The sequence below is a fragment of the Carassius auratus genome, chromosome 30 (assembly GCF_003368295.1).
Source record: "Carassius auratus strain Wakin chromosome 30, ASM336829v1, whole genome shotgun sequence".
In the NCBI taxonomy this organism is placed as follows: Eukaryota; Metazoa; Chordata; class Actinopteri; order Cypriniformes; family Cyprinidae; genus Carassius; species Carassius auratus.
This window is the reverse complement of record NC_039272.1, coordinates 6771335-6786686: the sequence shown is the minus strand read 5'-3', so window position 1 is coordinate 6786686 and position 15352 is coordinate 6771335. Positions and strand designations below refer to the sequence as shown.

Genomic DNA, 15352 nt, shown 5'->3' with positions numbered 1-15352 from the left:
CCCGAATATAGCACATAAATCTCTTTTTCATGATATGTCACCTTTAAATTTTTTGCCATTTTTGGACATGGAAAATAGCAACATGAACAGCCTAACAGCTCAGACAGATTTCAAACAAAATGAGGCTGAGAAAATGATGACAGATTTGTCATTTTCTGCTGATCTGTGCCTAATAAAACATCTGACTTAATAGTATTAATAATAGCAGATTTGTCCCAGTCCTTCAGAATGTTTCTCAAAGCAGAGGCCTTTATTCAAAGCACAAAACATGACATCAGCAGACTCTTCTTTTAACCCGCAGCAGTTTTACTGAGCCGTGATCTGTGTATGCTTTATATCCTATTACAGTTCATGTGTCCACTGAGCACTTCATAGTTATCCTCAGCTTAAGAATCACTCCCTCTGTGTTCACTTTGGTTCTTTTTTTATCTACGGATTAAATTGCCTTGGGACTTTTTTTTTTTTTTTTTGAGCATTCCTTTGATCAAATCCAACACACATTCCATAAAGGTTGCAATGATACAAACTAGGAGTGAGACTGTCTTGGGGCTCTTTGCTTCTCCCAAAATAGCAGTAATCGTAAAGTCTGTGTAAACTGAGACACTGAAAGTCATGTTAACAGAGATACAGGAAGTGAGGAGAGCGTGGTATCATTGTGGTACCACCCTGTCAGCATTACTGCCATGCACCAATCTCCCCGGTCAAAGTTCAGTGAAAGTTTCCTGATATGATTCACAAGTTAGAAGGGAGTATAGATCCTGACTAAAGTGTGCCTGAAAAGAAGCTGCAAAAACAAAGGAACAAAGCCTTATAAATCTCCCTGTTATGCGACTGGTCACCATGGCAATGATCATAACAGGATGCTCTCCTTTTCTCTCTCAGATAATAATAAAGGAGAAATTACTTCGGCACACAGTTCACGAGACACAGAGGCTGAAGGCTGCGCAGAAGTAGAATCGCAGAACCTGCTGAATATCAAGGTATTTTACAGAATTGGACACTTAACCCAGACATCAGAACGTAAGAATGACACTGCTTTATATAAGAAAATATCAAACCAAGTGGCAATTACTGTTAAATAATTATAAACTATTGTGTTTCTTAAATACTAAATGTACAAACACATAAATATAGTATGAAGTCAGTGAGAATTTTTAAAAAGGAAATTAATATTCTTTTATTCATCAAGGATGCATTTAATTGGACAAAACTGACAGTATAGACATTGATAATATTCCAAAACATTTCTATATCAAATTATGTTCTTTTATTTTTATTTTTTTTTATCAAGATATTTCACACATTTTTTTTTTTTTTTTGCAGATGCCATAAAATAGCCAATGAAATGACATTTAGACATTTTTTTTTTTTAAATATGACAAAAGCAAACACATTTAAGGCCACTGCATCACTTATTTTCTATATCAATAACTATTAAATACCAAGTAAAATAATTTTATCCTCTTATCATAAATTACAACAAATGTGTGTTTTTCTTCACTATCATAACTTTATTTCTGCCTGCAGGTTTTTTTTTCCCCTTTACAAAAAAATTAGGTAAGTCCCAGCTAAATTTCATCCATGTTAAGAAAAAGAAATGCAATGACCAAACTTATTCTGAGATGATCTGATGGTCATTAATCACCCTGTCTTTCCTACAGCCTCAAAGCCTGCGGTAAGACCTCTGACGTCACGTATGCAGGGAGGTCTAGCCTGTAGTTTCATAACTGCACATCCATGCCAGAATATACTGATAGAGCACAGATGGCACCCTGTGATGTCAGAATACTAAAGTGCTCTTAGTCAATCAAATCAGAGTCAGACTGAAGCATTCAGCAAGTAAATGCAGCAAACATGACAAGAAAAACAAAGATTGAAAGAAAAAGTTTATTCCCATAATAAACACATACAGTACATCATCAACAAAATGTACAAAGTGCAATATGCATTGAAACTACAGCAAATCTGCAGCACAAAGGAAAAAATTACTGCATACATAATAGTAATAACAATGATGACCGGATGAGGAGCGAGCGCTCCCTGTTTGGTGAGCATCGCAGTTTAACAGCATCGCTATTTGACAAAAAAAAAAAAAAAAAGAGGCTCAATAACCAACTAGATGAAAGTCAGTGGATGATTTGGGAACAGACCAGTGTTCATTCTGAAAAAAAAGAAAAAGAAAAAAAGCCACTGATAACTTAAATCTACAGCATCAGCGTCAACAAATGTGGAATGTAATATTGATCTTCAATGCAGAACTTTGGCTATCACTTCATACTTGAATAGCATCAAATCTTTTGGAGGGAAAACCCTCCAAAACTTGGCGACATCTTTGATGAGTTTGCGGTGTCTTCCTCTCTAATTAAAAGGAAATAATGCCAAATTTGAATGATGCTTTTCTATTTCCTCTAATTCAACAATAAAATGTGCCCATGTAACCCCTTTGGCCTCTGCTTTAACTGGCAACATTATCAAATGGGAGTCAACACAGAACAATGCCTCTAGTGCTTCTGGGTAAGGCACTTGATGATGATGACACGAGACAATGCAGGCAACCAATAACATTTAATCTGTGATCTTGGACTCCGATTTGACCTCAATATGGCATCAGACACAAAATGTCAAAGACTTGGGTGAGAGGAGGGAGGGCTTGGGACACATTTAAGAAGGATGCACGCAACGGTTCATGACACTAAACAGCTTTCTGGCTTCTTTCTTCTCAGTTTTTATATTCAGCCCTCAGAAGGATGATTAAATAGTGTTGAGGAGACTCGTTCAATCAACCAGAAATCTTTCAGGCAAGCATCTCCTACAGAACACGGGAACTGATTCAAGTTGACTTTCAGATGCAAGTACCATGAACTTCCAGAAATTCTGTAAATATGACCCACATACATATTTACATACAGTGTATTGCAGTGTGTGTGTGTAGAGGTGGAGACTGTGTGTTTACTATGAGCATTAACATTAAAGCACACACACACTCTGAAAGGGTTTGTGTTCATAAATAGTTCACAGTAGCGGTGCAGCCGCTGTGCAAGGCACCGCTCACTCGCGATCTTCACATTTCTGTTGCTCAAACTTGAGGTGGTAGCATAGATACACATACGAAATCAGTTTAAAAAAAATATTGGAAAAGTATGCTGCATAATAAACCTCAAGTACTTCAACACAAGCTGATCGGTAAATAAAGGCCTGCTGACACATGGACATGAACAAATGTCATTTATCAAAGCTTTTGTGATAAACTGCTATGGCAAGTGTGCTCAGACTTAGACACAGAAACGGGAATCTCACTGTCAAGAACCATGTCTGGGACAAATTTCAACTCCAATATCAAATAAAATCTATAAAATCCAAAATAAGAAATTACGTTTTGCTTCAATGTATAAAATGAATTCCTATTTTTTTTTAATTCATTTTCCATTCAAATAATATAACTTATTTTTACCATCTTGCAAAATGATATATTAGCAATTTATTATTTAGATTAAAAAATATTTCTAAATCATTGTAATGGCTTTTATTTTATGCCAGTTTAAAATCGATTGCACTTCATTCGTGAGAATCTAAAGGGATTCATCACTGAGAGTAATGGGAATTGCTCACAGGAAAGAAAACAAACCAAGAAAATAAAAATTAAAACAAGTAAAACGATGTATAAAATGTTAATGGTTATAAAAAAAAAAAAAATCTGTTTAAATTCATAGATCCGAAATATGATTTCTTATTTTTTCTCTTACAGATACACAAACTCACAGTTGAACAGTTGTTGAAACCAAGCCGCATCTTTGATTTGTAAGTGTTGTTTGATCATGTTTCGGAGCATTCTCCTTCAGTTCTACTTCTGTATTGATTTGAATCAAAAGCCAGTCTACCTTCCATTGATTTCATTGCGGAGTACGAACAGGACATGAGTTAGAACAGTAGAGCCATAGCATGGTGGCAATCAGCAAACTGCCTAAACAAGCCACTGCCTCTGGAACAAAAGTAACAAGTCTTGAAAAATAACAGTCGGCGTTCTATACCTGGGTAAATGACTGATTTGTATCGCATTTGGAAACACGGAGCTAAGAGGTGCTAGAGAAACTACAATGTAGGAGCTCCCTTTGATATAAAATCCTAACAAGTACATGTATGTGCTATTAGAGACTGTTACAGTAATGTCGATCCAAACACTTCCCAAAAACCCTCCTGCTATTTTGACAGCAACATGGACAGTGTATGTATGAATGTTTCAGTGGAAGGAGAACAGCAGCTTGAAGTCGCCTCTGATTTTCTTTATCCTTCGAAATGATTGTCTTTCCTCACCCTCTTCATCAAGTATTAGAAAGATAGAAGACTCCCAAACTGTACTGGTATGAGGTATTGGTTTGAAACCTGCAAGTGAATCATCAGTGCTCTGCGAATGATAAAAGAGTCCATCGGCACACAAAGAACTTTCCTAATCACTGCAAAGAGTCCATTTCCTTTTACTGTCCAGCCAGGAAGCAACCCATGTCCGAAGGAATCTGTGACTCATACTGGGCCACAAATACTGTAAGTGATTTATGGTGTGATAAATGGGTGGGCTGATGGAAACATTACACAATGGTCTATTTTGATGCTTTCAAGTAACAGCCTCTGGGATGGCGAGTGCTTATTTCGCTTCAGAACAGCAGAGAGGAAGAGCAGTGAAAACCTCACAAACTGTTTGTCAGTCAGTGCAAAACACATCCATTTGGGATCCATGCAACGAAAGCCTGTCCAGAATTCTACCTATTGAAAATAATGTTTATATTCATAACAGAAAGCAGTTCTTTAGTTGAAGACATTTTTCCACTTCCTCTTCCATGAATGGTCAACGTTCCCAAGTGGCTGAAATGTAAAAAAAAAAAAAAAAAACTATAAATATTGCTGCAAGTGAAGCTGAAACCGAAAGTACTGTTGCGCTAAAATCTGCCGCTGTCAGCTCTTGGACTCTTCAGGTGCTGCTTCACCTTGGTTGAAGACCTCCATGTTTGTGGAGGTCGAGGAGGAGGAAGAGGGCCAGGGTTTGGCCCATTCCGGGCTGAGCGAGCGCTCGGGTTCTGGGGACAATGAGTGCATGAGAAGGGTCCCGGCGTCAGAGGAGCATGCCGAGCACAAGTCCTCGGATGAGAAGGTTAGGCTGCCCAGTTTGGCGAGCGAGTTGGAGCGTTTCAGTCGGGAAGGTACAGTAAGTCCTGCGAGTCTCATTCGGGCTTCGATTTCTTGCGTACGTTGGCGCACAAGGCCAGGTTTGCCGCGGACGCTGCGTAGGCTGTCGCTGCTGGAGCTGCGGGTGAGCGTGGAACCGTGCGGGGACGAGACTGGTGTCAAGCCGCCTGAACCGAGGACAGCCAGCAAAGCCTCATTCGTCAGCGGCACCGCCACTTCAGTAGCAAAATCTGCGCGTGCTCCGATGGGCCTGTGGAAAGGGTCAGCTAAATCACTTGAATTGTTCATTACATCCTCAGTTTTGATTGAACTGGCTCCCCGTAGCTCATTTGCACGTGCACGCTCCTGAAAGAGACCGGAAAGTTTTTCCAAGCGTTCTTTTCGCCGGCGAACGAGGCCAGAGCGTTGCAGCTGTACCAGAGTCTCTTGCTGTTGCACAGAACAAGACGCCTCTGCCTTCTCCAAACGATCTATCTCTCTTTCGTTCCTGAGTGGAGCTGAGGAACCCTGTGCATCAATCTCTTTCTGCCTGGAATCTCCTTCCCCTTTGACTTCGAGCAACATTGTCCGGGTATCAGTTTCTTGGTCAAGAGATTTGTTTTCTGGCTTATCTTTATGCCCTAAGGATATTGCATTGGCATCAAGGCACAGATCTGAGGCAAGTTTGCCACACTTGGCTGTCACGGACAAGTTGGCACAGGGTGGCGTCTGAATTGGGATAGTGGGCACACTGTTGAGAGGTAAAGGGACAAGGCCTCGTCTGTTAGCCTCCAACAGAGCACTCTGGGTGGGCTTGGAAGTGAACGATGAACCAGAACGATGCTGCTTCAGATGGGCACTTTCCTGAACAAGAAAAGACAAGGAGTAACTATGTAACACAAAGTACACGTAACAGAGCAGTGATACAATCATGTGAGATACTCACAGTTAGAGTTTGTCGCGTTTTGAGGTGGTTGTTGTTGTTGGAGTTCTCGTTGCACAGATGGTTCAGGCTTGCGAGATCAATCCCCTTTTCATGTGACAACTCTTCACTATCATTCCCATCTCCTCTCTTCGCTCCCTCTGCTAACGCCTCCATTTCTGCTTGCTCTTTCTGAGCCTCCTCTTCATCCTCCTCCTCCACCGTGCTGAACTCCAGCCGCAGACGTAGTTCCTCCAGTGGCTCTGCCCCTCGAGAACAGGTCTGAGCGGCTGTGCCCTCTCCTGGGGCACTGAAGTGTGGTACAGGAAGACCCTCGCGCCCCTCGAAGGTTTCATCGTCGAGGAGCGCATCTTGCTCCACATCTGCAACCTCGATGTAGACGCGATCTACTTCCACCAGAGGTGGTGGTGCATGGATTGGTGTGGAAGGTTCACTGTCGAGGGCTGAGTCTGACAAGCGACGGAAGTAATAGTGGTAATTTTGCGGTCGGCTTGGGTCCAGACCTAGGCTAATTGGAGAGGAGTGGGCGGTAGGCTCGCAGCATACAGTGACTCGGGGGGTCGTGGGGTCTGGGGTGACATGATCCGCAGTCTCAGAGTTCACACAGCAAGGGGCAGCAGCTTGCTGGCAATCAGGATGATCACAATCTGAATCAGGGTGCCACAGTGGGTTATGACGTTGCTTACTGAAGAGAAAAGTATAGAAAGGGTTAAAAAAGGATTAAAGAGATAGTTCACCCAAAAATGTAAATCCATCTTTGGATCCAATTGACTTTCATTGTACAAAAAAATTATATGGGTAGATGGTGACAATTTTTGTTTTGTGGGAAAACCTTTAACTAACATAAGCAACAAACAATAATAAACTTCTCTTGTACCTGGCATCCAGTATGCCCTCATACTCTGCCAGCTGTCTCATGAAGCTGGGATTGGGACGGGTGATACTGCGTCTCTGTTTGACAAAGTTATACGCTTTCTCCAGAGACCAGCCGTTCTCTTTCATGGCATATGCGATCACTGTAGAAGCCGAGCGGCTTACGCCCATCTTACAGTGAACCAGGCACTTGGACTGATTCATTCTGCAGAGTACAGAACATGAGAGTGTGAAAAGTCACATTGAAAAAGTCAAGTTTGTTGCTTACTTGTATAGACAAAAATCGAAAACAGAGCCTTACTTTGCTTTGACAATGAAGTTGTAAGTATCGTTCCAGTGGGCCAGTAAGTCTGTGGTCTCATCGTCATACACTCGGACGTTGTGGTAGCAAAATGTTCCAGGGAAAAAGTTATCTATTTCCCGTGTAACATTTAAGATGTAGCCCACCCTAAAAGAGCAATGCATTTAGAGATCACAGATGACATCTGGACGACAATAGAAAATCATATGCATGCAAGGTTATTTTTATTCCTTAGATCAGGTACTACAAATAAACCCTGCTTAAAAAGTAACAGCTTTGATGGGTTTTCTCTGAACTTTAGCTGAAACAGGAGAAAATGTTGCCCTTTAAGAAGCGATACGATACACATGCACCTTAAACTTTCACCTTTACCTAACATGAACCCATTTAAAGAAGCAGTGTCTTAAGAGTAACAACAGCAGGATGTCAGTACAGGTAAAACTCACCCGGTTTCCTGTAGCTCCTCTAGATTTGAAGCATTCCATTCAGAACCCTGAAAGACGAATGATGCATGTCACAGGCTTTTTAGGGAAACAGGCATCCAGTGCCCCAAATATGACAAAAACCAGAACTAACAGACTTAACATTAAACAAATTAAACTTTTAGTCTTATTTGTACATATTTAAATGGGTAGGATGAGTTAGAGGAAAGGCAATAAAAAGTGTGTGTGTGTGTGGGGGGGTGTCTAATAAAAGCAACACTAACCAGATAGAGATGGTCAAAGATGAGCGTGGCTTTGTCCATCTGCCCAAGAATAAGCAGCATCTCATTGTCAATGAACTCTTTGTAATCTTTCAGGTTGCGGTTCATCTGTTGCTCCAGCACATTACGAATCTAAGCAAAAATACACAAGGTTTTCGACTTAGTCTCAACAAATATTCTGTTATAAACCCTGCACACATCTGCTATCAAGATCCATCTGATCATAAGAGGTCAGTCGAGACGCTTTGCTGGATCCTGTGTCTCCTGTGACCACTTATGATCAGAGTTTTAGGAGGAGGGCCTGTTTTGACACTTTTAATGCACTCTCTGCATTTCCTGCTGACCTCTTTGGACGTGACATTTTCAAGGTCCTGGTACATCATGATACTCCTGAGTTTGGCTTTGATCAGACATTCTGTTCTCTCCCTCTCTGTTGGTCTGAGGAACAGAAACATAGCACAGCCTAAATCAAGAGTTCAAGTTAGAGCATCGTTTTAAGGTGAAGGGTTTCACTTTTTGTTATTATTATTCAGGAAAGTCAAAATTACACATAATGTATATAATGAACAACATAAACATGTCTTCCGTTTAATCCTAGCTTTTTCCCAAAAAAAAAAAAAAAAAAGGAGGATTTTTTTTTTTTTTTTACAAAGAAAGATCCAAGTTCCTGCAGGTGACCGCTGATTATTAAACCGATAAAATATTAGATTCAATTGTGACAACAAATATGTCTGGCTTATGCTCACTTTCAAAAAAAAAAAGAAAAGAAACAAAATATTAATTTAAGTCTGCTGGTGGCTCAAGGACACTGGGCTTTCAGGGACTGCACTCACTTGTCAATTAAAACGGCAGGAGAGTCTGGTCGCAGTGTTTCCAGATCCTGCATGGCGTTCCACTCATTGATGCAGCTCTGTTCAGAGCTGATACAGCTCTCGTAGTACCCCATCCATGTGAGCGCCATGCCACCAGGGAAATAGTTGTACCTTCGTGACACCTCACATGCCTTGTGTAAAATCTGCAATGCTGACCTGAAGGAAAAGCAGGTTAAAGGTGAGCAAGATGGAGAGACCTTTGCCAATAGTGTCAGAATGGAGTTTTAAGATCCTGGTGTGATCTTAAAATGAGTCAAACTGTATCTCAAACTGGTTTTAAATAATTCTACACTTCAAGACCAATGATAAAGAGCTTAACCACAACTGCAAAAAGCAGTGAAAATAACATAATAAAATTACACAAAAATGGCCATCATGGCAATCATTCAGCAATATGGTATATATCAAAGCATCACTTTAAACGGTTTATTTCAAACAGCATTTAATAATATGACATTCACTGTACCATGGTACTGCAATGGTACGATTTTTGAAAGAGTCACCAGATGGCAGTGTGGATCTCTATTATATTTAAGGATGTCAAACTCCCAAGCACATGTGAACATCTGAAAACCAGTCCATTCACATCATCTTCAACCCCCTGAGGAGCTAAGAGCGCAAATGCATCCAGCCAAGTAGACAAATACTCAATGTAACTTATCACCTGATTAAGAGAGATGACTGCAGGATTTATCATAACATGAACGATTGTGAAAACAGCAGTTCTGAGTGATTTTCTGAAGTTAAGCACATTAAGCATTTAAAAAAACGTTTTAACAAGTACAACTAAAAAAGTAAAGTAAACACAAATCATTCTATATTAGCATTAGCACTACAGACTGAAATGTCTAAAATACAAGTTTAAACTGCTCTAGTTCATTATTTATTGATGATATTTTCTCACCACATGGCCTGGACTGATACCGGCTTGAAGATGTGCATGCGCCCGGCCGTAGTCACACTGAAGCCTCTGCAGAAATGAGAAGAGAGGTTAAATATAATAAGGCCATCATTCAATACCATACGTCACTACAGTAGAGCTACACTTTTCTAAATAACAATAAAAACCAGGAATAATTCTTAATATTGCCGTTGGCTTCATTTTCCATTGACAAATCCATTCAACACAGTTTATAATCCATGCTATCTAGATAGGTGGTGCATCCAAAGTTGAAGTGTTATCAGGCCAGCAACAGCTATTCCTATCCCTTCCCAGAGGGGGCAGTACTCACCCATCACCATCTAGATGAATCTTGGCATCACTCCACAGAGGCAGCACCATCCCAATAGAGCAGTTCTTACTGTAAGAGCAAGAAAAACTCCCTTATTTGACTTAATGAAGTGTGCCTGCAGGAGGCAACAAACTTTTAAACTAGTCTGTTTGATGATATGCTAACCTGTATTTGATTTGGTCTCACCTGTCTTTGTTACTGAAGTCCATCCCCAGCAAGATGTTTTCCTCCGTGTCCTGACGGCCATTTGTGTAGACTACCACCATGTACCGCACGCGGTCCGACCACACGCTTTCTAACCGCACCGCCTGCCGATTGCAGTTTGGTTTGAGAAAAAAAAGGGCCCACATAATACATAGACATGCAAAAGCAAAATATATTAAATATTAACATAATGAACTCTAGAACAGATCTCCTGAAAATAAAAATTTGGCCTTTAGTCACTCACTCTCACATAATCTTTCTCTCTATGTAAAACAACAGGGGCATTTTGATGAAGTCTGTCAAGCTCATCAAACATGTGCACTATATTTTTAACTCTTCAAAAGCCGTTTTCTCAAGCTTTTTGCCTCTAAGGTCCCTCACTGTCAAACAATATTATAATAAGGCCCTCCTATTTAAGCTGATACGCACCTCTGGTACTTCTATTGTAATAAATATAAATAATGTCAGTTTAATGTTGTTTAGTCTTCATTTTTAATATTACTACCCTAGTAAAAAAGTCATATTTAAAATAAATTTAAATTATACTAAGTATAGTTCAAATCTATTAACATAACTGACATACGGAGACTTACGGATACAAAAACTGTAATGAAACTTTATTTAGAGTATCACTTGCACACAATGCACATTTTTTTATATTAATCCTAAAATGTGTTTTAATGTCACTTGTCGAGGATTGCTTTAAATGCAAGTTATTAAGTGTACCTGAAGTATAATTGCAGTTGTTCCACTTTAGCAGAATCTAATATACTTCAGTATATGTGACCCTGAAAAGCAGTCTTAAGTTTCTGGGGTATATTTGTAGCAATAGCCAAAAATACATTGTATGGGTCAAAATTATGGATTTTTCTTTTATGCCAAAAATCATTAGGATATTAAGCAAGGATCATGTTCTATGAAGATATTTTGTAAATGTCCTGTAAATGGACCTTCTGTAAATATATATATTTTTTTAAATTTATTAGTAATATGCATTGCTAAGTACTTCATCTGGATAACTTTAAAGGTGATTTTCTCAAGATTTTAATTTTTACTGCACCTTCAGATTGCAGATTTTCAAAAAGTTGTATCTCGGCCAAATATTGTTTTATCCTAACAAACCATACATCAATGGAAAGCTTATTTATTCACTTTCATATAATGTAGAAATCTAAATTGAACCTTTATGACTGGTTTTGTGGTTCAGGGTCACATATCTTTAGTTAAACTTCAGCTCTTCTTCCACACATTTCAAATGAAGTAGGTAGCAGACTTAAGTATACTAGTTAAATATATTAAAAGTACAACTGCAGGGTTATACTACAAATTAGTAAATGTATTTTTAGTATACTTAGCATGAAATAAATTTCACATTTTGAAATTAACTTGGAATCCATCCAACGAGTCAAAATGAACCACTTTTTCAGGATGTTTTTTTTGCCATCACAGGTCATTGATGCTTCAAAATTCTCCTGTTGTGTTCGGCTTGGAATGTCTTTAGGTTTAGTGGATAATGACGGAATGTTATTTCTGAAGACAAATCCAGATCCGTGCATGATAATCAACACGTCACAAGTGACTGACACTAGTATTAGTACATATTACTCCATGGATGAGCAGGTAAGCCATTTTAACATGCCTCAGTAGAAGAAAACAGTCTTGAAGCAACACTTTGACAATGAAACCCATTCATCCTCACTGCATGTACCTTACTGCCAAAATGTTAGTCACTGACAGCGTGTGTGCTCTCACCAGTTTGATGCGATCTTCAGAGCGAAGAATGTTGATCATCACCTGCAGATGCTGAGGTAAGTCACCTGTTGAGAGAAACCAGCGTTACAATCCAAACAATACATGACGACTACTGTGTTTACACTGACACCAGCAGCGTCTCAAAACCCTGCTGAAGAAGACAACCATAAAAAGAAACAAGATAACTGGAGGTGATGTCATATTAGTGAACGAAGGTTTATTTGAGAAGCCGAGCCAAGACGAACGCCCGCTGAGTGATGTGACAAATCAGTCTTTAAATGTTGGGTGGGAAGACAACAGTATGCTTTTGTTTAACGCCTTTAGAACGCTGCTGATTTACGATATTCCAGAGTACAAAGTGTACAAACACACATGGATGTGGAAAGAGATGCCAGTATATCACAGATAATCCTATTTAATGAAATGATGAAGTATGTCATGACTACCTGCATTGTGAACAGGTATGTGCAAATAAGTTCTATCCTGCCAATACTTATAAATGGGACAGCATGCCATTTGATTTACTCAAGCCCCTCCCCTTTTAATGCAAGTCAATACGAGATACCAAACAAGATCTGTTTACATTTCATTTTCCTCCTAACAAAGACAGACTAACTGACCTCTGACTGTGGTGCGGTGCTACCCAAACAAACCTCCTCCTCCTCTTGTGAGCTTTGGCTCAATCCATGAAGCAATGATGTAACTGGTGTGGGACGTGTGGGAGGCCAATCAAAGTGCACGAGCGGGTTAAGAACAAAGCCAAAATTGTGAAAACCAAATAAACTCGAAGCTTAAGAGCCAAAGCCTGTCAAGTGCACTCAACACAACAGGTGATGTTCTCTACGGTTTAATTGGCTGCTTTGCATTTGAAGCATATCTGAAAAGAACAGGGTAAGTTCTCTCCTCCAACAAAACAAGCCACTCTGGGTCTCCATGACAAGAATTTGCATAACTTTACATGCTTATCTGATAAAAACTGATATGTAAAAGAATCGCTCAAGCAGTGTAGGATAGCTTTGATCAGAAGAAGCATAGAAGTTTTTGAGAATTATCATTATGGTTTTCAATTCATTGCAAGCAGCATTGCATAAAGCAACCATTTACAACCTTAGCTTTACTGAAGAAAGACTTTCAAGTGTGCATCAACATGAGGATGAGTAAATTAAGACAGATTTGTGCATTTCTGGATGAGCCATTAGTTTACTAATTCTTTGAAATAACTTTGGCACACAGTTTTCTCCATCAGTTATGATTTTGACAGCATTTCATAATTTAATTTCAGGGCTTATCATGATGAGTCAATCCCTATGACTGACACTGAAATAGGATTTCAAATCAAAGTATTTTAAACCCTATTCTTTACCAAATCTACTCGTAACAATGAATTAAATGAAGGGTCAAACAGAGGTCAAACTATTTTATTTCTTTTCAAAACTGCACTCACTTAAAGGAGACATTTTAAACTTTTAAACCCAATCAGCATTTTAGAATTATCTCTGAAGGACCATGTGCCATCAAAGGAATAAATTACATTTTAAAATATATCACAATAAAAAAAAAAAAGTAGTTTAAATTGTTATAATGTTTCACAATATTAGCGTTTTTGCTGTACCTTACCTTGGGGAGTTTAAAAGACTTCCTTCTAAAACAAAACATCTGAAAAGCAGTGTCCTTCCATAAGTACACTGAACACATCTCAAAAGATTACGACAAATGTAATTCCTCATGATATGCTTTAACTGGTCCTCTAAAGGTACAGATGTGAATCCATCTGCAAACATTTTTGGTGTATCTTGCCTTAGGAAGTTGGTCAGTGTTTAATAAATCAGCACTGATGCTATTTTTGACTGTCTGGCTGCCGGCGACATATGAATGCAAATAGAGATGACTGATGACGTCATTTATTTATTTATTTATTTTTTAATTACCAGGACAAAAATAAGATGGAAATCTGTGTCGTCATCATCAACATCTAAAAGCAAGGACATTTAAAGACGTCAGCATGGAGAGAAAATATTTGAGAGCTTAACTTACATTTAGAACAAACGCCGAGGATTTGCCTCATGAATAAATGTTAAACAGTAAGAAGGACTTGTTGAGAAAAAAAGCGGAGTATTCTCACTGCCGGAGAACATTTTGTACTTCTACTGTCACAGAGGAAGAGAAACCCTACGTCGTCTAGTCTAACACAGACATCCGCTGTTTCTCTACGGAGACTTCTCCACCTTTTAGTGTTGATGCAATTGTACTTGTAATTCTCGTAATCTGATTCCAGATCTTCTAGACTGTCTGCTTAAGTCACTTTTAGGAAGTCTTTGTCTTGTTCCTCCTGTGAATGATGGGCAGTTGAATTATTATTCGTAAACTGTACAGAAAGCTGATGACTCAAGCGGCGCTCCGACAGGGCCTGAGGTCAGACTGTATGTAAAAACAAAACCACTCGTCAAACCTGCAACAACTCGCTCGTGATGAGCACTACTGATGCATTCAAACCGGTCAAATCGAAACCTTGCATCACAACAAGAAGTCAGGAGATGGTATGATGTAAGCCAACTGAAAAAAAAAACAGATCCTTGATAATATCAGGGGTTTATAACAGAAAAAGTGTAAACCTGCTGTGATATGACAAGCTGTCTGAAAGCATGGTGAGATAATCAGTGCATGAAGCCTGAGGACTTGTTGTGTCTGCATGGTCTTCAGTTTCTCTCATAACAGATTCAATTCGCCCCGAGCAAATGTACACCCTTCTCTTTAGCAGTAAACATGTACGTTAAATTAGCATGTTTAATAAATTCAACGTGTCACACGTGTAAGACAGTGCTGGATGGATGGTGGCTAGGACATCTGTTGTCATGCTTTTGTGTTTGCGCTGTTGTTGCACAGAGAAATTCATTGATTGATTTACTGTCTCAAATCATGTGTGTAAATTACTAAGTATTGCAAATAGAAAGAATTGTTTTTTTAAAATGTATAAAAAAAAAGAAAGAAAGAAAAGAAAAAAAATTCCACAAATTGCACAAATTAGACTTTCACTTTTTCCAAATGCTTGTTTTTCTGACAGTGGTTTCGTTTTGTTAAAATAGCAGTTGCACTACTGTAGTTAAAAACTTTGTTAATTTTATATTCCAAACTGAAATTTTTAAATCATTATATATTTTTTTATATTGGTTGAGCAAACATGTGAACACAATAAAACCACACTGCTACATATACTCTCTTTTCATGGATTTCAGGTTTTTATTGGGACAAAACAATGGTTTTCTATTTTTGTATATGTTATCTTTTAATATTTTAGCTGTTTCATGAATTGGTGCT

The 15352-nt window shown here is 38.9% G+C and overlaps 1 protein-coding gene across 2 annotated transcripts in view; it reads right to left on the bottom strand.

Moving 5' to 3' along the window:
- Positions 1 to 1873: 1873 nt before the first annotated feature.
- The window catches only part of LOC113049021 (protein phosphatase Slingshot homolog 1-like), a 35055-nt gene continuing 21576 nt past the window's right edge, over positions 1874 to 15352 (bottom strand). For both annotated transcript variants that reach the window (XM_026211031.1, XM_026211032.1), the window contains 12 exons: positions 12038 to 12102; positions 10268 to 10389; positions 10082 to 10150; positions 9754 to 9819; positions 8811 to 9005; positions 8322 to 8415; positions 7981 to 8109; positions 7721 to 7767; positions 7275 to 7421; positions 6978 to 7178; positions 6104 to 6785; positions 1874 to 6021 (listed from right to left, as the gene is read on the bottom strand). In XM_026211031.1, coding sequence (XP_026066816.1) covers positions 4948 to 6021; positions 6104 to 6785; positions 6978 to 7178; positions 7275 to 7421; positions 7721 to 7767; positions 7981 to 8109; positions 8322 to 8415; positions 8811 to 9005; positions 9754 to 9819; positions 10082 to 10150; positions 10268 to 10389; positions 12038 to 12102 — 2891 coding nt within the window. In that variant the 3' untranslated portion in view covers positions 1874 to 4947. The remainder of the gene's footprint in view (positions 6022 to 6103; positions 6786 to 6977; positions 7179 to 7274; positions 7422 to 7720; positions 7768 to 7980; positions 8110 to 8321; positions 8416 to 8810; positions 9006 to 9753; positions 9820 to 10081; positions 10151 to 10267; positions 10390 to 12037; positions 12103 to 15352) is intronic.